The 22536-nt window shown below is 56.3% G+C and overlaps 2 protein-coding genes across 10 annotated transcripts; both read right to left on the reverse strand.

Annotated features, from left to right (window-relative positions):
* Positions 1–8497: 8497 nt before the first annotated feature.
* AURKAIP1 (aurora kinase A interacting protein 1) lies at positions 8498–10210 on the reverse strand. Of its 3 annotated transcripts, none has more exons than XM_027060738.2 (4): positions 10106–10210; positions 9535–9624; positions 8763–9208; positions 8498–8664 (listed from the first exon to the last, which is right to left on the reverse strand). In XM_027060738.2, the coding sequence occupies exons 2-4, from the start codon at positions 9584–9586 to the stop codon at positions 8563–8565; spliced, it is 600 nt and encodes a 199-aa protein (XP_026916539.1). In that variant the 5' UTR covers positions 9587–9624; positions 10106–10210; the 3' UTR covers positions 8498–8562. The 3 variants fall into 3 exon arrangements, with proteins under 3 accessions (XP_026916539.1, XP_026916537.1, XP_026916538.1); XM_027060736.2 differs by having other exon boundaries at positions 10027–10179; XM_027060737.1 differs by lacking the exon at positions 10106–10210 and adding an exon at positions 9866–10020.
* A 1577-nt stretch (positions 10211–11787) lies between these two features.
* CCNL2 (cyclin L2) lies at positions 11788–20968 on the reverse strand. 7 transcript variants are annotated; one of them, XM_027060735.2, is made up of 11 exons: positions 20613–20965; positions 20193–20267; positions 19819–19928; positions 18895–19015; positions 17856–17920; positions 15281–15380; positions 14973–15077; positions 14747–14888; positions 13131–13239; positions 12965–13057; positions 11788–12804 (listed from the first exon to the last, which is right to left on the reverse strand). In XM_027060735.2, the coding sequence occupies exons 1-11, from the start codon at positions 20916–20918 to the stop codon at positions 12450–12452; spliced, it is 1581 nt and encodes a 526-aa protein (XP_026916536.2). In that variant the 5' UTR covers positions 20919–20965; the 3' UTR covers positions 11788–12449. The 7 variants fall into 7 exon arrangements, 6 of the variants coding, with proteins under 6 accessions (XP_026916536.2, XP_026916535.2, XP_053061301.1 ...); XM_027060734.2 differs by having other exon boundaries at positions 13131–13242; XM_053205326.1 differs by lacking the exons at positions 18895–19015; positions 19819–19928; positions 20193–20267; positions 20613–20965 and adding an exon at positions 15791–17265 and having other exon boundaries at positions 13131–13242; positions 17856–18808.
* Positions 20969–22536: the final 1568 nt, after the last annotated feature.

The raw sequence follows: 22536 nt of genomic DNA on the forward strand, positions 1-22536 counted from the left end.
TTTTTAATTTTTAAATCTATTTATTTATTTTTATTTTTATTTTTTTTAATGTTTTATTTTTGAGAAAGAGAAAGACAGAGCATGAGCAGGGGAGGGGCAGCGAGAGAGAGACACAGAATCCGAAGCAGGCTCCAGGCTCTGAGCTGTCGGTGCAGAGCCTGACGCGGGGCTCGAACCCACGAACCGTGAGATCATGACCTGAGCCCAAGTCGGACACTTAACCGACGGAGCCGCCCAGGCGCCCCATTTTCTCTTTATTATGTACACACTTTCTCAGTTTAACAACATTCATTTACCTTTGTGTGAGTGCACGTACACAAACATTTATATCGTAGATAACATATTTAACCTGTCAGCTTCAGGTTATCTGCGCTCAAGTGCGTATGCAACACAGCACAAATACCACATTGACTTTACCATCCAAAGAACACATAATGCGAAAAGAACAAATGTTTTTATATCGTGATCACTATTTCTGTAGTCTCGATCTTTGGGAATTCCAATATATATCCAGATATTTCTTATAGCCTTTGATGCATAACAAACCACCTTAAAACTACAACATGAGGCTGAGTAGGGGGCCCAGGGGATTTCTTAAGAGCAAGAGAGCCCTGCTGTACGTTACCGTGATGGTGCATAAGTGACACTGTGTGTTTACCGAAACCCAAGGAACCACACAGTTCTCAGTGAACCTCAAGACAGACACATTTTTAAAAACTCGTTTAGGAAGTTGGGAGAATCAGAAAGTGACAGAAACAAGCAAGCAAAGGACATTAGGAGTGAAAGGAGCTCAGTGGAGGGGGTGGGGAGTGGAGGAGGAGGGGTGGAGGTGGGGGAGGGGAGGGGGAGGAGAGCAGAGGGGGAGGGGAGGGGAGGGACTGGGGGTGGGCAGCGCTGGCCTAAGTTAAGGTAAGAGTCTGCACTACCACATGAGAGGAAGTGCACACAGCCCCGCCCTCGAGCCGACAGAGCTGTCCCCTGCGGGTTAGGGTCAGGGTTACCCGTTCCGATGTGTACAATGAGGCAAGCGGGTGGTGGCGGCCAGTGGCGGCCGGGTCCGTCACTACTTGGGGGTTAAGGAAGGAGAGGAGGCTACAATGAGCCGTGTGGCCGTGGATTACTGCCGGGAGACGCCTGTATCAGCTCATGTCCCGAGCGGTGTGCACACAGGTGCATATGTGAAGCATAGAGCTGTGTCTACACGTGGGTCAGTACACATACTCGCATTTTCTAGCTCTGCATTCGGGAGGCAGCAAGCCCACCCCTTAGATCCTGGTCCCTAAGACCATTTTCCAACAAAGGAATCGGGGTTCCTTGAAGAAATGGCTTATTTTAGGACTGGGGGAGGAAATACACGAGATAAGCCTGGAGAACCCGTGGTGCCAAAAAGCAAGCAAGTGCTAACGAACAAACAAGAATGATGGGGTGTGTCAAAGGGCACGGGAGCCAAAGCTGGGACCGGTGCGGCAAGAAAGTCAGTCAAGTTTGTTGCATCGTCATCCAAATAGAAAGACAACATCCCCGCGTCCATGCTGATTTATTTTTTTAATTTTTTTTTTAACGTTTATTTATTTTTGAGACAGAGAGAGACAGAGCATGAACGGGGGAGGGTCAGAGAGAGAGGGAGACACAGAATCTGAAACAGGCTCCAGGCTCCGAGCTGTCGGCCCAGAGCCCGACGCGGGGCCTGAACTCACGGACCGTGAGATCATGACCTGAGCCGAAGTCGGCCGCTTAACTGACTGAGCCACCCAGGCGCCCCCATGCTGATTAAATAAAGGCAGGCGAGTCCCAGATCATTTATGCGGCCAAAGCAGAAAGTAGCTTGCAGGGGCCCAGCCCTCACCACACGGCGTGGTGCGGGAGGGATCTGGCCTGTGTCCGTGATCTTCTGCTCACGATTCTGCGGGTCAGGAATTCCGGCAGGACAGCTTGTCTGCCCCACGTGGCGCTGGGTGGGATGGTGCGACCGGGGCTGGAGGGTCCAGACGGCTTCATTCTGGCACCTGGGGCCTCAGAGGGGGCATCAGCTGGATCTTCTCTCCACGGGGCCCCTTCTCTCCGCTCACCTGGTTCTCAGCAACCTAGCCCAGGCCTCCTTCCACTGACGGAAGCTGCCGGGCCCCCAAGGCCCAAGCTCGGCAGCTTCCACGCTGGGGCCAGAGCAGGTCACGCGGAGGGAGGCAGACGCCACTTTCAGTAGAACGAGCAGCAGAGTCACGATGCCCAGCAGCATGTGTGCAGGGAAGGGGACACTGTTGTGACATCGTCAAAGATAATATACCACGGGATGTGAGAGATACGTGGCATAATGAAGTGCAAATAATTCAGAGCACTGGCGTTTACAAGACATGTTTAATGATAGAGAGCACTTATTTTCATAGGATATAAACATACATAAGTACGTTTACATGACCTTAAATAAATAACAAGTTTTATTTATTTTGAGAAAGAGAGAGAGAGAGAGCAGGGGAGGGGCAAAGAGAGAGACACACACAGAATCCGAAGCAGGTTCCAGGCTCCAAGCTGTCAGCACAGAGCCCAACTCAGGGCTCGAACTCACAGACCTTGAGATCATGACCTGAGCCGAAGTTGGCCACTTAAACCAACTGAGCCACCCAGGCACCCCCCGGACATACTTATAATGAAAATTATTTGGGGGGGCCTGGGTGGCTCAGTCGGCTAAGCGTCCGACTCCTGATTTCAGCTCAGGTCATGACCTCGCGGGTTTGTGAGTTTGAGCCCTGCATCGGGCTCTGCGCTGATAACGGGGAGCCTGCTTGGGATTCTCTGTCCCCGCTCTCTCTGCCCCTCCTTCACTCTCTCTCTCTCAAAATTAAAAAAAAAAAAAAATCTAAAAGCCACCAATTTGAAGTTATGACAAAAAATACCAAAAGAATCATCTAAGGGGCTACAGTGGTCTCCGGGCAGATGGTGTGGTAGTTTCCAAAAGCATCGTTGAACTATTGAACTACTCAGGCACATACGAGCATAACCTCCGTAAAAATATTTTAAAATTAAATTTTAGAGTCAGGCAGACTGGCAGCTGGGTCATGGATGCTTCTTCACCACCTGTAGGCAAGTTGACCCCTGTACTTGGGTCCTCGGAAAACAGGCGCATCACGGGTCTGCTGTGAAAGGAAGTCACTCCCGTCAAGAACCAGCACAACACCTGTGGTGCAGGGAATCCACTCGCGTGCCAATTCTTACCACTCGTTTTTATGTATTTTTACCTTTCTTAATGTTTTGTTAGAGAGAGAGAGAAGGAGGGAGGGAGCACAATCGGGGGAGGGGCAGAGAGCGAAGGAGAAAGAATTCAAAGCAGACTCCACACTGTCAGCACAAAGCCATTCGTGGGGCCCAAACCCACGAACCGTGAGATCGTGACTTGAGCCAAAGTCAGACACTCAACCGACTAAGTCACCCAGGCGCCCCCTACTAATTTTTTAAAAAACATGATCCCTACTGTATGATCTATCTCCCACGCACCCTCAGAAGGACGTGGTCCAGGAGAAGGGAGGAAACCTGGAAAGAGGGGAACGTGGCGTCCCCGAAGGGGTCCCAGACAGAGGCGCCAGGGGGTGGCTCCATGTGAACAATTCCTTGAGGGCTTTGGGCCAAACTGAGACTTTAGGTAAATAGAAAAACACGCAAAAACAAAACCGGACAAGAAATAGCGGCACGAGAAAGGACACGTGATCTTGCCGAGTCGAGGGGCCGCGGGAGTGCTGGGAGGCTGGGTCGCAGCCGCACCGGGAGGCGCAGGAATGCAGGGCCGTGGGTGCCCTTCCGTGATGGCCTCAGGGCGGGTGAGGCAGTGGGCGCCGCTTTGTCCTCAGCTTGGTACAACAGCTTCACCCGCAGCTACAATCTTACTGGGTTGTGGGTGTTGGGGTGGCCGTGACACAGGGCGGAGCAGCCAGCGGGACAGAGTTAATTCTTCAAGGGAGGAGAGGGGCCGGACGTCAAGCGAAATGTTGGCTCCGAGCTTCTGTAGGGCTGGGTCTTTTAAGGGGTTTTAAGGGTGTGAGAAAGTTGCCTGGCTGCGCCCTTGGGGTGTGTGTGGAGGGGGCCGACTCCGGTCCAGAGGACAGTAAGAGATGGCAGTTTTCTCCAGGGGCTGTGTCCTGGGCGGTGTCCTTCTCCAGGGTCTATGTCCTGTGCTATGTCTTCCAGGGGCTCTGTCCTGGGCAGTGTCCAAGATGTGGGCTGTGGCCCAGCAGGAGAAAAATATGTTTTGCAGGGGCGCCTGGGTGGCTCAGTTGGTTGATCATCTGACTCTTGATTTCGACTCAGGTCATGATCCCAGGGTCGTGGGGATTGAACCCCACACTGGGCTCCATGCCAAGCGTGGAGCCTGCTTAAGATTCTCTCCCCCGCCCCCCCGCCTCTGCCCCTCTCACCAGCGCTCTCTCTCAAATAAAATTAAAACAAAAATGTTTTGTAGTTGGGGTCTGTTTTCTGAGAACGCAGAGCATCGCGACCTGGAGAAACCCAGTTAGGGCCAAGTACAGACAACCGTCAGTTTTGTCTGTAAGCTTGACTGGGGAGGGGGCTTTGAATAGACCCCTTTCAGCTGAAAAGCTAAAGAATAAAATTCAACTGTAAATACAAAATAATAAAACCAACAAGACCGGTCAACGTGAATGGGCTCCTCTTGGAGGAGGGGAGGGGCCCAGAGCCCGTCCGACCCGGCCCCCCCTGGTCTGGGCGCAGAGGACCCAGTGGTTGCCTGACCCCCCTCAGCTGGCACAGGTGGTGGACAGGAGGCCCCCGTCCATGAGACGGTCTTGCTGGCCTCGGGGACCCCCTTCCACCCGCAGCAGACCTTGGGCTGCTGGGCTCTGCTTGTCCTGCACCGCACGTCATCTGCGGCAGGGTGAGGCCAGCCTGGGGGGCAAGGATGTGGGGCGCGGAGTGCCGGGTCCCAGGGCACTCACCCGTGTCCAGCTGTAGCTGACCCGTGTTCCCGAATCTGCCGGGCCGACGCACCCTCCACAAGATGCAGGCATTATGAATGCCACCTGGTGACCCCGCTCGACCCTGGTCTTGGCCACGTTCTAGAGGTTGCACCCGGCCTGAGGCCTCCCCTCCCCTCCCCTCAGCCTCGGCCTCAGGGAGCCCTGACAGCCCTGTGGCTGCCCCCCACGCTCCCAGAGCCACTCCCCTGCCCGTGGCTCATCTGGGAGTCGTGTTCAGGGCTTCCTTCCCCTGCACATCCGGGAGTGGTCCTCAACACACGCAGGCATAGAGGCCCCCCTCACCCTCCGAGAAACCCAAGCCTCAGGATGCTGCTCGGACTCCACCCCCGGAAGTGGCCAAGTCCCAGCCTCCCTGGACTCTAGGCCCGGCTCTAGCATTTAGCCCTTGCATGACCCAATGCCCTGGGGCAGTTTCCTCATTCAAATGGCCCTGTGAGGCTGAGGCCAGCAGTGGACAGAATTTGATGGGGGCACGGGCTGGCCTCTGGGTGCCAAGCCGGGTGGTGGGAGTTGTCACCCTCTGGCCCCCACCTGAGGCCAACTCCACACCCAGGTCTGGACTCCTTGGCCCCATCCCAGGGGCCATAGCTCCAGAACCCTTTACGAGCTTTTCCCAAAACTCGGCCCCCCAGAGGAATGTTCCCTCCCACCCCTGTCCACCTGGGTTCCAGAGACCTTCCTAGCAAGCTCAGCTGACCATAGCCAGGCCAGGGAACAGGCCTCGCTCTCAGCCTGTCACCCTCACCAGTCTGCATACTCCTCGTGGGCAGCGGGGAGTACAGCCATTCCCAGCTCAGGGCCCCTGCACGTACGCACGCTGTCTCCTGTGCATCTGCTGTGAACGGGCCACAACCAGCGCTCCCGGGACCCAGCATCCAGCCTCAGCATCCTCCCCCAGGGCCTGAGCCTACCTCAGGCTCCTTCCTTGGCCCACCGTGTAGGCAGGAACACCCAGGCAAGAAGACACCGGCCGTGCCCCAGACATGGAGCAGCAGAGTGACAAGGCACAAGGGATGAGTTCAGAGATGCCTCCACATTGGGCCCAAGAGGCAGGGCCCCGGCGAGGGCCTAAGAACACCGCCAGTAGCTCTGGCCCTGGCCTCTGGCCAGAACCCAAGCCCTAGGCAGTGCTGGGAGAGGCTGGAGTGAGGGACAGGGGGGGTATTCTGCCACGCCCATCTGCCTCTGCCCTTCTGCAGGGTGGAGGTGCCCGGGGCCAGCAGGGAGGAGTTGCACATCCCGCAGGCTGGGGCAGGGTGGAGGCCCCACGGGGAAGAGGGAAGGGGCAGAGTCTCTTATAGTCTGGGAGGAACTGCAAAGATAAAAATAAAATCACCAAAATTGCCTCCTGAGGCCGCGGTCGGGGCCCAAAGAGGTCTGAGCCACGGGCAGGAGGGGTTGTGCACATGTGCAGCCCAGGCAGTGGCAGGGAGAGAAGGGAGCAGCGGCTGGGGGCGGGGCTCACGAGGGAACCCAAAGGCATGAGTGACACCTGGAGCGGAGGTCTCAACCACAGTCCCACTGATGTTTTACTCTCCAGCAGGGGCTGCCCCATGCGCTCACTTAACAGCTTTCCCGGCCCCTGCCCCCTGCTGTCAGTACCCCACGCATGGGACAACCAGGTGTGGCCAGGTGCCCTACCTCCAGGGGAGCCCCCCAGCTGGCACCCGCCGCAGGTGGAAGAGGTAGGAGCAGGTGCCCCGGGTGCCGGGGCCCTGTGGTGCTCTGCCAGCTGCCGGCCTCCAGGAGCCTGGGTCTGTGGCTTCCTGCACGGGCCAGCCAGTCACACGTCCTGGAACCACTGCCCAGCCAAGCTCCTGACAGGGGCTTTGTCTCCAGATGGCAGATCAACTTAGTATCCCGGTGCCGCTCTCACCGGCCGGGGAGGAGCGGGGTAAACCGCAGGGCAGCTACCGCGACTGGGTGACCCAAGATCCGTGAGCACAGCAGCTGCTTGGCAGCCATGGGCACGGGCCAAGGGCACCACTGGCAAGCAGAGGCCCTGCTGGGAGACTGGGCGGATTGGAGCCCAGACTTGGCACTAACAGGGCATGGTCCCCTCCACCCCAGAAGGCTCCACCGCTGCGTCCTGGCACCTCTGACTGCCCCCCACACCCCCAACATGGGGAAACCGAGACCCAGGAAGGATGCCTGTGATCCTAGCTGGGAGCCTTTCAGGGCCCCCCTGGGCCCTCAGGTGACTGGGCCGGGAGGGTGCTCTGGCTGCCCTGGTCTCAGCCCCGACCCCTGGGGGCTGCCAGGAGCCCGAATGCGGAAGCAGGCCTGTACCCTCAATTGTGTAAGGTCCCCTCCAGATCACGGCCAGCTTCACCCTTCTCATCACCCACGATACACAGCAGCTCCGCGAGCCGTCTCCCCTGACGGACAGAGACCTGGACAGGCCCAGCTGTTACCTGGCTGGCTGGCCGGCACGCACAGGGCAGGGGCCCACCTGGCTCGCTGAGACAACGTGGGGTGAGAAACACAATGCGGTCTGTTCCATCCCAGAGAAACTGCCGGGTAACCCACGCTCAAGCCCTCCCCGAGAGGTGCGCAATTTGCTGAGAACTCAAGCCCGGCCCCAGACACGTTTCTGGAACAAGGCGAGGAGTCCCTACAGCCCCGGTGAGAAGTGGCGTCGCCCTCCACAGGGTGGTGGGGATGGGGGGAGGACACCAGCCACCAGGGAGCGGGGCAGATGCTGAGAACCAGCCTCACCCGCATCCGTGGCACTCCGGCCGGGCCCCCCTGCCTGCAGCCCAGCCCTCGCCAAGCCTGGACGCAGGGGCCCACAGGCTGCTCCGGGTCCCCCCCACCCGCTGTCGGAGATCATATGACCCTCCGCACCCAGGAGGACCCTGCAACCACTGGGGGCCACCGGCTCACGCTAACAGCACCCTGTCCTCAGTGAGCCCCAACCCTCGGCCTGCCAGAGCACCCGCCTCCAACCATCCTTTCTTCATCAGCCCCCACTCAGGGTCCCGTGAGGTGCAGAGCCACGGAGCCCAAAGGAGACGAGGGGTCCCCAGCCCTAGCTGAGCAGGACAGCTCGGAGAGCCACTTGAGGCCCAGGCCTGTGGGACCTGCAGGGGACCAAGCTCCATCTCTGGGGACGCGGCCTGGGCCCCTCCCCCAGTCTTCCCAGTGAGGCCCTCCCTGCCCCGCCTTGCAACCCAACCACACCCCACTCCGTCTGGACACTCCCCGCCCCCCAGCATTGTCCGTTGGTACTCTTGCCGTCGGTGTGTCCAGTAAGAGTCGGCCTCCCCCACTGAAACAGCCTTAAGGGCGGGGCTGGGCCTCTGCTCACGGCTGTTCTGGCAGCAATCGTTCCTAGGCAGGGGAGGCTGTCATTCCTGCAGGCTTGGCACCAGGAAGGGCCCTCGCCGGGAAGGAGCCACCAGTCTGCACCCTGGGGCCCTTGTGCCTCCCGCAAAACCAGAGGCTGGCACCAGCATCGAACCTAAGACAGGTCGCACTAGGCAGAAGAGGGTCCAGGGCAGTCGGGGACAGCCGCGTTCTCTGAACGTTTATTACAATGGGTCATCAGCGGTAACGGGTGGGGGGAGGAGCACTCGAGTCATTTGCTCTTCAGGTAGATCTTGGGGGTCTGCCAGCCTGCAGGGGCTTCCTTCAAGCCTGCCTTCAGCCAGATGCGCCTCAGGTCTCTCTCGAACTTGATCTGCAAAGGCACAGGGGAGGGACCACTGACTGGTTTGTGGCACAGTCACGCATTCTCAGCCTCCTTGCCGGGCCCTAGGCTGAGAGGCCCACACTCACCTGCTTCCGTTTCAGGCGCCCTTCCCGGACCTTCCGCCGCAGGAACCGGGTCCTTTTGACCAGTTTGCGGTACTTGTGGTGATTCATCTTCCGCCGGCGGATCTTCAGCACATTTTTGCACTGCATCCGGGGTGCGTCCCAGGCCCCCACATCCCCCTGCTCAGCCCGTTCCCCCACTTGGCTAGGCGGACACTCATAGAGTCGGGCTGGAGCCACGGTCGCTGGGCCTCCAGCAGCTAGTCTGGGTAGGAGGTAGTGGGCGGTCAGCCAGCTCTCCAGGGGACTGACGGACATCTTTCTGGGGACCAGCATCTCCTCAAGCTCCAGCTGGAGCCCCCTGCCAGGGATGGAGGCAACTCCGCTTGGGCCTGTTGGCTGTGTGCTGTAGCAGGGCCGACAGGCACACCTGCCTAGCACCCCTGAGACGGGCCAGGGCCGACCGCAACCTGCAGGAAACAAGATGGCACAGTTACCACTCAAGCAGCCACACTAGACCTGAGCACGGCCAATCCCGCCTCACCGATTGGGCAGCAGAACTGTCATCACAGACTAGGATGGCCTAGTATGCCCAGTGGAACTCCTGCTGGCTGTGCTCAGGCCCAGACTTCCCCTTTTTTGTTACTTGGATGTTCACAAGGGAGTCTGTGTGGCCAGGCCCCGGCCTCAAGCTGGTGAGGCTCTGCAGGTGGGGCAGTTGGGACTACCTAGCCTCACATTCCTAATCCAGGTGTGTATCCTGCCCATCTGCCCTGCCCCCCACGGGGCCGCTTACCTGCCCGAGGAACAGCCCTAAGCAGCTGAGAAGTCAGGCGCACCAGGAACATGGTCTGTGGGTGGTGGCGGCCCCAGGTGCTCAGGGTGGCTGGAATATAGGTAGGTGAGCGTGGAGGTCACGCGGGAGTGGCCGGGAGGCGCCGGCAGCGGCCCCGGTCAGACCAGGACTCCCGGCACCCTCATCACCCTCTCCCACGATGAGGATGCCACTTCAAACAGGGCTCACTCCCTCAAACAGCCAGCCTGGGGCACAAACCCCGCTCCGCAGCTGCACGACTCTGGGCAGTCACCGACTCTCCCCGAGCCTCCGCTTCACCCCAGGGACCCACCAAGGGGGCGGAGTCGACGCTCGGAGGCACGGAAGCCGCGCGTCCCAGGCCCCGAGGCGGCGGTCCCCGTCCGGCCCCAGCCTCACCCGACCGCGACCCCCCCGCAGCCGAGGGCTCGCGCCGAGCCTCCCCACACCTAACCCGGGTGGACTGAAACTAACCACTCTGCCGCCGAGTTTGGGCACTTCCGGTCCGTCCCTAAACCGGCCCCCAGCCCCGCATGCAGCCGCCGGGCCGTACCCACTCCCAGCGCCCCCTGGCGGCGTCACGGCGTCCCGCTCCGCGTCGGCCCAGGTCCGGCCGGGCCCAGAAGGCAGAGGTTTCCGGCCAGAGGAGCGGCCTGCCCCGCCCACAGCCCGCAGGCTCCGCCCTTCTCACGTTGGCGAAAAACCACATTTCCCACAATCCCAAGGGATGCCCTGTGCGCCGGCCTGGCCCGACCGCTTTAGTTCCGGATTTACTTCCGCTTTACTTCCGGATGAGCCGGCGGCCCGGCATCGAGGGCGGGCGGAAGTGGCGTTGGCCCGGCGGCGGAAAGAGTTCTCTGGACGACGGAAGTGACCCACTGGGGTTGTAAGCGAAGGGCCCCGGCCCCTCCTCCGTGGCCTGGGGAGTGGTCTCGCAGGGGGAGAGGGCGGGCGCCGTGCCGGGTGCTGGGGCAGAGCCGGGGCGCCCGGTCCGCCAGGACTCCGGCGGGGCTGCGGTCCCAGCAGCCTCCTCTGCCCACGAAACTGGATCAGTGAAGGCGGCCGTGCCTCTTAACGCGGGAGAGCACGACGCCTTTTGCTTAGGGGGATACGTATTTTTTCCTTTTTGAAAGCCGACTCCCCTCCTGTGCCGTGGGAAGAAAAGTTAGAAACTTTAGTTCTTGCCGAAAACCGAAAGCAGCCTCCGTGGATTGGGTTCCGCCGCGCCTCGGGGTAGGGGGCTGCCGGGGTTCCGTTGTTCTCACTGAGGTTGGCAAGGATGGACAGGATCCCCATAGTGAACCTTCAGGGGGCCAGGTAGGAGAGGGGCACGGGGAGGGGGGGTGGCCCTCGGAGTCCCTGGATCTGCTCCGAAGTTTGCCCCTGCAGAAGGAGCTCCCAGCGGGTCTCTGCAGGAAGCGGCCAGGCCGGGTCATCCCCCTGCCCCAACCTGGCGAAGCACTGAGTGGAGGAGAGGCCAGCGGATGGCAGAAACAGGCCCAGTTCCGTGACAGCGGCGGCCAGAGGTGTCACGCGGGTTCCCAAGTAGGAAGGTCTATTGACATACCCCCACGCACCCGCAGTGTGCCTCACTCCAGCTGCACAGCCTCCTCAGGCATTCACGATTTGGTCATCAGGGCGAGCCTCCAGGACCCTAGGTGCTGACCCTGCCACCTCCACAGCTCCTGGACTTGCCTGACTTGCGGGCACCTTTCTCCAGGGCCAGTGACACTAGGATGGCCATGTCCAGTTGCCTCACACCCACCCGGAGGTCCTGGTTTGGGAAGATGCTGGGACTAGGACAAGCCCCCAACAGCCCTCCCCATCCTTCCGGTCAGGCAAGACTGGGAAACAACCCCAAGACCTTCCCTGCTCACCAAACCCCTGTTCTGCGGGACACCCCCCAGGTCTGATGCTCCAAGTGCCTGCCTGGTTGCCACCAGCCTGACGCACACAAGCTGACCCTCCAGAGCAAGAGGACTCCAGAAGCATTTTGTTCTTTTCCAACCTTCCCTTTTTGGCCCCCAAGGAAGCAGCCTTTGTCAGAGCAGAGATGGCTCAGGTTCATGACCAGCCTTCCAGGGAAGACCAGCTGCACAGGAGCTCAACACGAAATGCAACACCGGAATGAGATCAGAGCCGGCAGCACAGACACACCACGAGGACGGTGCCGCAGGCTGTGCACGGGGACAAGCAAGCAGAATGACAAACTACACGTTCTTCAGCGTCCAAATGTCCTGAGTAGAGAGAATTGTTTATTTAACCACGTAAAATGCATATATAGGAAACTTCTCTATTTAGGAGCTGGTGGCCTGCACTCAGCATCGCACAGATAAAAATATACGACTTTCAACACAGATCTAAATACCTTCACATTTTAAAAATCCGAATTCTCTACACAAGTTTTAAGCTGACGGAATTCAAGTTCTGAGTTTTCATATATAGCTTTAACTTGTATTAAACACGTTTATTTACAAGGTGGATAGAGAATAAGGGGCTATTAAGGCCATTTTCTCATTGTGAAACGCTGCAAAATATGTACATAAGTACAACCTAATATAGGCAAAGATTCTAATAGTCATTTTCTTGGTTTAACGTAATTCAGTATCGGTACGGGAGTAAAGACACAGCCTGTCGTTAGCACCAAGCCACACCACCAGGACGTCCACATCCAGCGGCCACGGGGCTGCTGCTGAGGTGGGCCCTGTGCCGGCACAGCTGTGTGCCGTGCCCAGGCCGGCCTAAAGGGCACCTCGCCGGCCTCTGGATTCCATCTCCAAACTCATCACAAGGTCCAAAGTCAACAGCCACTTCCAAAAAGAGTCTCACCACAGGGCCAGTCACACCGGGGTGTGCACACCAAGGGTCAAAGGGCAGCGCTCCGGGAGCCCCACGCCTCACCTCCGATGCCTGCTGTGCCCAGGGTGATCCCGCTCGTAGCGATGGCCTGTTCGCTCATAAGACCGAGAACGCTCCCTTCGCTGATCTCTATAGTAATGACTTTTCTTCTTGTATTTCCCAGAATTATCTGGTCGCTCCCGTGAGCGGCTTCGAGAGCGAGAGGAGCTCCGGCTCCGGGACTTGTGTGGCTTCTGGGCGGGGTACTTGCAGTCCTTAGACTTCCGATAGCTCCTTACCTTGGAGCCTTTGTAGGGAGCACCTCTGTGCGCCTGTCTCGGTGGGGAGTCACTCCTGCTCCGTGAGCGGCTCTGCGACTTGGACCCGCCAGACGTGGAGCCACTGTCACTTTTCCTGTTAGGAAGGACACCACCAAGCAGATGACCACTTGCCCCAACCACCTCAGGGTCAGGAGTGACTTTCCCGAGGGGCAGCCACACCCCCTCTAGCCACCCTGGGGAAAACACCACCCTTGCCAGGTGCAGGTCCTGGATGGGCCCTGCGCAGCACATACCTCCTCTTAGGAGAAGCAGATCGTGACGGGGACCTCGAGTAGCTCTGCTCACGACTCCCGCTCCGGCTTCGGCTCCCTCGCCCCTTTGGCAAGCTGAGGACACAGGGAGAGCAGTTACAGACCTGAAGTCCTTCCGGCCGACCCCAACAGCCTGCTGGGTACTCACCCGTTCACCGGGCTGTCAGCCTTGGCTTTCTTCATGCCCTCCATCTTCCTCTTGGCGTTCTTCACAGACAGGGGGGAAGGCTTGTTTCCTTTACCTTCTTTGGGGGATTCTGCTAGAAAGAATCAAGAAGTTTCTTATCAGAGAGGGGCACCTGGGGAGCTCGATCGGTTAAGCGTCAGACTTCGGCTCAGGTTATGATCTCGTGCTTCAGGAGTTCCAGCCCAGCGTCGGACTCTGTGACGTCAGCTTGGAGCCTGGATCCTGCTTCGGATTCTGTGTCTCCCTCTCTCTCTGCCCCTCCCCCACTCACACTCTTTCTCTCTCTCAAAAATAAACATAAAAAAAAATTTAAGGGGCACCTGGGTGCCTCAGTCAGTTAAGAGTCCGACTGGCTCAGGTCATGATCTCACACGTCATGGGTTCGAGCCCCACGTCAGCCTCTGTACTGACAGATCGGAGCCTGGAGCCTGCTTCAGGTCCTCCGTCCCCCTGTCTCACTGCCCCTCCCCCACGCTTGTGTGTCTCTGTGCCCCTCTCTCAAAAAATAAACTTAAAAACAAAGTTTCTTATCAGAAAACCGTTCTAACAAGAAGCACACTAGCAGAGCAAGACAACACCACTTCTGTGGGACTTGTGGAGACTCCCCGTTCCCGGCCTGGGACTCAGAACCTAAACACGCACCTGAAAGATACAGAAAGGCCACCTGTCTCACTTGACTTTCCTCAGGGACTAGGGATGTGCAGCATGCTTAACTCTAGGCCCCGACAACAGAATCTGCTGCTCCAGATTTATGCTGTTTTCATCAAGAGAGTAGCTAACTAGGTGGGCTGGATAAACAAATGCATTTTGGAAAGCCTGCCCACGTCTCTTGCTAATAAAAACGTAAGGAAGGAAGGCGCCTGGCTGGCTTAGTTGGTGGAACGTGCAGCTCTTGATCTTGGGGTTTCAATTTCAAATTCCACGTCGGGTGTAGAGATTACTTCAAAATAAAATCTTAGGGGCACCCGGATGCCTCAGCTGGTTAAGCATCTCACTCTTGATTTTGGCTCAGATTATGATCTCACAGTTTGTGAGTTTGAGCCCCACATCGGACTCTGCACTGACAGCCCAGTCTGCTTGGGATTCTCTCTCTCTGCCTCTCCCCAGCTCACACACACAAACTCTCAAAATGTATCAATAAACATTTAAAAATCAATTAGGGGTGCCTGAGTGGCTCAGTCGGTTGAGCGTCCAGCTTCGGCTCAGGTCATGAGTTTGAGCCCCACGTCAGGCTCTGTGCTGACAGCTCGGAGTCTGGAGCCTGCTTTGGATGTTATGTCTCCCTCTCTCTCTGCCCCTTCCCCGCTCACACTCTCTCTCACTCTCAAAAAATAATAAACATTTAAAAAAATACTAAAAATAAAAAGTAAACATTAAAAAATTACGTTTAATAAAACAAATTAAATCTTAAAAAGAAGACATACAAGCAACGAAAACTCCTTTAGGAGCACCCCTCTCATTTCAAAGATCACCAAACATCTGCTGGGGACCCTGGTGCCTACAGACTGCTCAGGCCAGCAGCAGACACAGTTCTAAGAAATCTGGAGGAAAGGAGGGCCACACACCCCAACACTCACCCAGCTTGGGGGCAGGTGAGAACCCTGAAGTGCTGTCCAGGACCTGGGTGCCAGCAGGCAGCAAGCCCTTGGCCTGTGCCTTGGCCTCTTCGATGGCGTGCCTTCTCTTCTCCACTTCGCTTTCAAGGTGTGTCAGATCAACCTATGAGAGTCAAACTCCATTTACTCAGAACCAGATACCTCTAGTCAAACACAAATGCGTATGTTACATGGAAAAATATAGAACCTTTTTCCGGGTATAAAGCTGCAGGATTTTTAAGCAGATTTCTTGAATTTCTTCTTCAGTTGCTCCAAACAAAAGAAACCAATGGGGACGATTGGGCAAAGGGATCTGTAAACACAAATAGCATCACTGTCAATACTTTTCTTCGTGGCCAATCAGATTCTTAGGGCAAGAAAATACAAGCCTGCCGGTCACCGAGACATGCTTTCTATTGGCACTGATGAGCATAATCTGAAGGACGCTACATAGAAGTTTACTGGAGACTGGAGAAAGAATCACACGGGGATCCCCTGTGGTGGCACAACACTGACCTCCAGTGTCCGGGCAGCAAGATAAATGCAGGCGCAGGCGATGCTCTCAGGCTGGAACCTCACGAAGACGTCTGTGCGAAGGCTGTCGTTCATGTAATTCCTGAAAACCAAAGGCAGGAGGAACTGCAACGCCCCGGGCACCCCCAGGATACCCGTGTGCGCCGTCTACACAAGATCACTACTCTACGCAGTCTACTCCTAGGCTTAGAGCTACACACAGTCCTGTGAGGCTCAGGATTCCTGGAGAGACATCCTAGCTGGGTTTTGTTGAGTACAGGATAGGAAAACAGGGAAATTACTGGAAAAAAATCTAAAAAGCTGGCTGAATGTCAGACAACCCGTGTTGCTATGAAAGAGAACCGACTTTAACTTTCCTTTTCCCTCAACTTCTGGCTGCTCTCGTGCAAAGCACAATGCCTCAGAGAAAAAAGGTCTACTGTAGTGGTTGAAATGTACTTGATGAAAGGAATCTAAATGCTCAAAATCCATAGTGCAGAGAAACATGCAAACTCAAATGAATGGGCTGAGCAGGCAGCCTGCGAGGGCTCTTCGGAGACAAGCCGTCCTCTCGTGTCCCTTTTCCTTGAAGAGGCGCTCAGGGTCTGGCCCTTCTCGTTCCGTGACGGAGTCCACTTGGAAAGGGAAAACACCCTTGGGTGCATGGGAACATCATGCAGAGGAAGACTCAATGCCCAAAGGGAAGTCCTCTTCTCAGGCTTATCAAAGAACCGTTTCCAAATTGTCCCATTTCAATAAGGAGTCTTAAAATGAACATTCATAAAATCAGACAAAAGCAACAAAACACTACAAGTTTCATCATAATCAATACATTTAAAAAACACTGTACTTTAGAAGAAATAAAAATACAAAACATTTGCATTTTTAATAAGCTTAAGGGTTTTAAAATTGGCTACATTTCAACATTTTCTTTTAGATCTGTTTCTCTAAAATAGACCAAAATCAGATCTCATATTAATTTCATCAATACTGCAAAAACAACAGATGAATTCCAAGAGAAGACAGTCAACTAGATCATACATTTACTGCTCCTAACGTATCCCACTACGGCGAGCCTTAAGATCAGGCCACACCCACAGGGGAGCCAAGTCAGGCTGCCGGATTTGACTGATACCCCCCACCCCCCCACCCCCCAATATCTCTGCCCTAAACCCTGGCGAAGGGGACACACAGACCCGCTCCCGATTTCTCAGTGATACAGTCAACAAACGCCAGCTAGTGGCCCCTGGCTCTGGAAGCCCTTGCTCCAGGCACCAAGAGGTAATGGAGGAAAAACCCATGTGATGGCACCAAGGCCGTAGGTCTCAGAGCAATTCAACTGAACAGTTCAAACACTTCATCAACATAACCATCAGTAACTTTTTTGGTTCTAATAAATGTTCAGTACTCAAACAGTGAGAACATTAATCTACTAACTTTTAAATCCTAAAAACAAAACAAATGAAGTCCCTGAAACGTGTATTTTAACTTATTGTACATCTAAGTTACAATATAAAAAGTGTCCATGAAATAATGTAAAGATGCACACCTTTTACTAAAACGTGTCAATACTCAGCTGCTGAAAAGAGCAACTTTAGGACTTCCAGGAATAATGACATAATCCCACTCTGAAGTCTGAATTCCCATCAGCCAATTCTTACGGCTTTCCGTAGAAACAATTTGTAAGAGAAAGGTACTGCATCTTTATTGCACAAGAACAGCAGTTTTAAAGGGACAAAATTCAAGTCAAGACAGTTAACTCTAATCGATACAATTACCAAAGCACGACAGAGGATTACAAGAAGCACAACCGGCAGAGAACCACAGCAGCAGTCGGCCAGCACTATACTATCGAGAGCATACCACCGTCTAGAGCCGGCCTTCGGCGGAGAGCCTGCACTGGACTGGCTGAGGACGGCCGCTGTCCCTGCACCAAAGCGCTTGGACAGTAGAGGAGAAGTCTTAGTCACTTACCCTCAGAGGCTACCCTTTGATTGAAAGAGTACAGAAAAGAAAAGTCAAAATGGGTTCTCTATTAGAGATGCCATAGCACCAGACAATTCAGGCAGCAAAAATATGACCCTTACAGACTTAACTCGGTGGAAAAAATTCACAAAGCACCCAGCACTGACTGTTACCCTGGGCTTCATTTCTAGCACATATGCATCGTTAAAACCGGTCCCCCGAAAAACTTTATCCTAACCCTCTCTCTCCCCGTAAGATCCTCTCTAACGAGAGGCAGTTGGAAGCAATTTCACAGGAGATACAGGACCACTACATCGACGTTGGCACCGATGTGGGAAAGATCGTGGTGTGCCAAGTCAACCGCCCCCAAAGGGAAGCCCAGTAAGTGCTGTCCCGGAGGGTCGGGGGAGGGTATGGGCCACCTTACCGTTACACCAGTGCCTGATATATTGGGGAGGCTGACTGGAATTTACACAGCAGGAACACTGGGCACTCAGACAACTCCAGCCCACAATCAAGTCATGGGACCGACTACCCACTGCCCAAGTGCCTCAAATCAACATATTCCTGCACTGCCCTTGCTGGTCTCATAAAACAAGGAAAGTAAACTCACCATGAGGTCTGGACCAGGTGCTGGTTACGCTCACACTCTAACACCTGAAGGTACATAACGATTATCTGGAAGATACAGGTCAGGCAGTTATTACCAAGAACGCTGAGAAGCCAGAATCCAGATCTTGAGAGCGTCCATGCAGCAAACATGAGCCTCATGCTAGATCCCAGGGGTGGCTCCTGGTCAAATGCCCGGTGCACAGTTTGGCTGGAGGGGAGTTTTTGCTGACAGGCCCCGCTACCTGCTGTCGAACCCAGGCAGCACAAAAGCACGTGAGGACCAGGCTGCTCCCACAGCAGAGGCGGCCTCATTTTTCATGGCCATCACAAGGCTGATTCTCATTCTCATCTTCGACATAGTTTCCACCAGTGAGATCAGCTTGTCCTAAACATCTCTGCACCCTAGTCACCAACTTACACAAGACACGGTGTGAAAAAAAAGTTCTAAAAACTACGGTAACTTATCAAGAATTTGAATGAATGCCAGAAAGTCAAACAAGCAAGAGAGAGAAGATACGAAGACATGCACCAAAAAAAAAGGGAATAAAAGCAAAGATGCAAATTGCAGTCTTTTTTTTTTTTTTTTAAGAAACTTGTGTGCGTGTCACATAAAAGTTCCCCTGGTGCCGTATGGCAGCCACGCTCCTTGGCGGACATGCGCCACAGCGTTGCTTTAGCTCATTTCCAAACAGAGGGTTCAGAATCCTTCCAATGCCCCCAAAAGAGGAAATAAGGCTATCACTAAAGCAACTTCAGAAAATTAGTTGTCGGGAAAGAAAAACATAAACTGACAGATTCCATTTTTAGAAGTTCATCGCTCTCTGTGAAAACTCAAACTTAACGCCATTTCCAGAACTCTCAAACACGGACCACTAAAATTAACGGTATGAGAAGACTAACAAGTAACCGTTCTGACGTTTTAGATAGAAACTGGAAAACCACATCAGGGATACATTTAGTCCTCTTCAGAGTTTTCGACCTTGGTGAGAACGGAGCAGTGGCTCAGGTGGGCTCACGTGGCAGCAGGGCCACATACCCACCTTGTGAGGGTGCTTCACGTGGACACAGAAACCCAGCTCTTTGAGAACTCGTCTTTCTGCCTTTATAATCTGATTCTTTAAGTTAACGTAATCTTGGTCCAACAGCAGAGGCACAGGCTTCCTACACAGACAAAGCACATGTCCACGTAAGGGTCAAAGACAACAGTCCCTCGAACCCCGATGACCGCCAACCGGTGAAAGTCTACTACACACGCCACACCATACACGTGGCCTAGGAAGCTCGCTTAGTCTCCTTAACACAAGCAGAGGATCTTCCACAAACCCCGGCGCTAAACGTACTCTTTTCCTTACACGACCAGCCCAAGACGCACAACGAGCACTGAGCGGAAGATTTCGAGACCTCATCACACAAGCACGTCACCCGGCTCAGGACCCAAGTGTCGTGCGTTGTAGACGAAATGGAAAACCGACAACCACAGACGTAGACCGTTTAAACAGCCAGCGGCTGCGCTTTCCAAAGGACTTGCGTCAGCCTGAGGAGCACAGTCTGGGTCGTCCGGGCGGTGGTGCTCAACCGGGGGGCAATTCTGCTATCCCGGGGCCAGGTCAGGAGACCCGGTTTGGCCGTCACGACTGAGAGAGAGGTCGGGGATGCTGCTAAACACCCTGCCACCCACAGGACGGTCCTCGCGACAAAGCACCATCCGGCCCATGAGGGCAGCAGTGCGGAGACGGAGAACACGGCTCCAGAGCGTTTGAGAGACTGGCGTGGGCACACCGGAGGCCAGGGTCCCGCAACCGTAGCCACAGCGCCCTGCCCTTCTTGCCGCGGCTCCTTCGCTCAGGAACAGCACCCGGTGCGGACTTCCTGGGCCGCAGGCCCTGTCCCGGGCGCAGCTTAGCACCCCACACCCAGACACCTTCGCGCAGCCTAACGGTGAACACGAGCAGACCAACGCTTACTTTTTCTCTCTCAGGTGCCGAAGACGATGAAACACATTGATGACGTCCCGTATCCGTCTCGGAGCCTCTTCTATCTTGGAAGCCAGGTGAACACAAGCCATCGACACGTGCTGGAAGGTGAGCATCGCACACACAGGTGGGTTCCTTCCACCGAGACCCTCCGCTGCCTCAACAGCGCGGCAGAGCAGCGAGCGGGGGCACCCCCGCAAGGGCCGCTTCCAAGAGGCCACTCGAGTCCCGGGGGCTCCCCAACCCCTCACGTACAGCACCCCGGCCAGAAGGCAGGTTCTCGCTCCTCTGAGCAACCCGCCAACAGCAGCCCAGGTTTTCCCTCGGTGGATTTCCGCGGGAAAGACACCGGGGAGCGCGCTTACCTCCATGGAATGCTTCACAAAGGACTTGGTATAAAAAAATCGCTGGAACAACACCTGCCCTGTAGCCATAGCCACCTGGAATAGAGAAGAGTTCCCCTCACTTCTAAAGCCACGACCCAAGGCTTTCGCAGCGCAGTCCCCTGGTTTCGGGCGACGGACACAGGAGCAGGCACTAAGCCGTGTCCCCAGTCCGCACAGGCTCTTCGCGCCCCGCTGCCTCGCCTCCCTCATCGCCCCTGACGGACGGCAGCGCTGAGACGCGGGGCCGGGATCGGCGCGGAGCCCGGGGCCCCTGCGGGGACGAGGAGGGGTCGGGGGTCGGCGCCAGGCCCGGCTCCGCCGCCAACAAAGGGCCCGACGGCCTCCCCCGGAGCCGGCGCGGCGGTTACCTCGGCCTGAGGCTCGAGGCCGCGCCCTCACCTGCGGCAAGCGGAGCAGGATGCCGGCCGCCTGGATGAGCTCGCAGCCCACCACGCGGAGGTCGGTCTCTGTGTCGGTGTCGAGGCCACTCGACATGGACGGCGTGAAGCGGAGCTTGTCGTCAGGCAGGAGGCAGTTCTCCAAGGTGATGAGCACCCCGGAGTACAGCCGGTCCCCGATCAACATCCCCTGCGACCCGGGGGCTGCGTTCCCCGACCCCGGGGCGCAGACCGCTGCCGCGGTGGCAGCCGGCCCCGGAGTCCCAGCCGCGACCGTCGTCGCCGCCGCCGCCGCCGCCGCCGCCATTTTGTGCCGCTGACTCCCCTTCGGGCTCCTTCCCGGCAGGGCGGCTCCTCGCGACGATCCACAGCCACGACTGCCCCGCCCCCTCCGCGTGCCATTGGTTCGTTCGGCGGGAGGCCCGGCGCTGCCTTGCCGCGATTGGCTGGGCAATCTACCCGTCAGCGTCGCGACAGACGTCGACGCCGGAACCCCGCGAGGGCGGGGGCGGGCTCGTTACCCAGGGGACCCCGCGGCGCCCGGGTGAGACCAGGGTCTGCGGCCCGACCCGGAAGTAGTACTGGCGGTGCCCTGCCCGGCGAGTCCGAACCTTCGGCACAAAGCCTTGGCAGCTCGTGGGGCTCCCGCTGCAGCCCCAGGGCTTCTTGGGGGGGCGGGGTCCGGCCTACCCTGAGAGATTCTGCGCGCGGTAGGTCGACCCCGCGCCGGACCGGCGGGGCGCGGCACCTTTGCGTGAGGGCGCGTGCGGGGGCGTGGCGGCTTTCTTTCCGCCGGGATTGCGTCCCGAGAGCCGGGCTGCCCGGGGCGTGGGAGCAGGGCCCGCGGAGGCCTCCGGTGGCCGGTCGACGGGATGAAGAGATTGGTGCGCGTGCTGGTGAGTTGTCTCCAGCCCGCGCCCGCAGCCATGGGGTGCGGTTTGCCGGAGTTGATACGTGACAGCTGGCGTGGTCGTTATCCTTGGGGTGCAGATGTTGCCACCAGATTCCTGAAATTCTTGCCTTCCAAACGGGGGCCACGGGAAAAGTAACTGTAAACGTTGAATTCGATGTTTCTGCGGAGCATGGGAAAAGGCCTTAGTTCTTCCCGGGATCGGGGGAAAGAGAGCCAGGGTGGATGGCCCCCGGAGGGTGGGAGGGAGCTTGGACTTTATTTTCCGGTGGGGGGCCTTCGAAGGGGTTTGTGCATTTGTGAACCCCTCTTGATCCTGAACCTCCGTTTCCTCATCAGTTACTCCTAGCTCTCTCAGGGTTTTTATCTTTTTTTCTTTTTCTTTTTTTTAACGTCATCTGACAGCAGTACTGCTATCGTATCTGTACCAGAGGAGTAACCAGAGGAGTAACAAATGATTTGTACCGAAACTTTTACCAGGAGTAGTGCGAGAACCCACGTGAGGATGCTGGGAAAGCCTGGGTGAGGGGCAGCTGGGGTGGGGCAGGTGCAGACACTGCCCTCGCCTTAAACTGCTCAAACCCAGAGGCCACCATTGGCTTTCACGCCTGGTGATAACTTGATTTTGCAACTCAAACAGTGCCAACCAAGATCCAGCCTTTTTCTCATCTCACCCCTACCTCATGTTGGCAGCTCCAGAATGTCCTCACACTGTTCAGGAAAGGAGGAATTTTTTCTTGTCTGGAAACTCCAGGAAACAGCTTGTTTCCCTTTGGCACTGCCTGGGTGATTTTTCCATCCCCTAAGTAGTGGCCAGAAACGAAGGAAAAGCTGATGGCTCTAGCCAGTCAGAGCCAGGCCATGCACCCAGGCTTACATGAGGGGAAACCGGGATCCTGTTGCTGGGGGGAGAGTGGGTGCTGGGGGCCGCCCACGGCTGTTTACCACACACCCATGCTCCTTTATTGAGATGCAAAAGCAAAGGCAGGCAGCTCTGAGGCAGCAGCTCACTGCA

The sequence above is a fragment of the Acinonyx jubatus genome, chromosome C1 (genome assembly GCF_027475565.1).
Source record: "Acinonyx jubatus isolate Ajub_Pintada_27869175 chromosome C1, VMU_Ajub_asm_v1.0, whole genome shotgun sequence".
Taxonomy (NCBI): Eukaryota; Metazoa; Chordata; class Mammalia; order Carnivora; family Felidae; genus Acinonyx; species Acinonyx jubatus.

Excerpts from the sequence above, each read along its gene's own strand:
- CCNL2 (XM_027060734.2), bottom strand. The coding sequence starts at position 20,918 with ATGGCGGCGGCGGCGGCGGCGGCGGCGACGACGGTCGCGGCTGGGACT. Across the intron at positions 20,268-20,612 it reads TCCTGCTCCGCTTGCCGCAG|GTGGCTATGGCTACAGGGCA; the intron begins GTGAGGGCGCGG and ends TCTCTATTCCAG. Across the intron at positions 12,805-12,964 it reads TCTGCTTCTCCTAAGAGGAG|GAAAAGTGACAGTGGCTCCA; the intron begins GTATGTGCTGCG and ends CCTTCCTAACAG.
- AURKAIP1 (XM_027060738.2), bottom strand. The coding sequence starts at position 9,586 with ATGTTCCTGGTGCGCCTGACTTCTCAGCTGCTTAGGGCTGTTCCTCGG. Across the intron at positions 9,209-9,534 it reads TAGGGCTGTTCCTCGGGCAG|GTTGCGGTCGGCCCTGGCCC; the intron begins GTAAGCGGCCCC and ends TGTTTCCTGCAG. Across the intron at positions 8,665-8,762 it reads GGCGCCTGAAACGGAAGCAG|ATCAAGTTCGAGAGAGACCT; the intron begins GTGAGTGTGGGC and ends GTGCCTTTGCAG.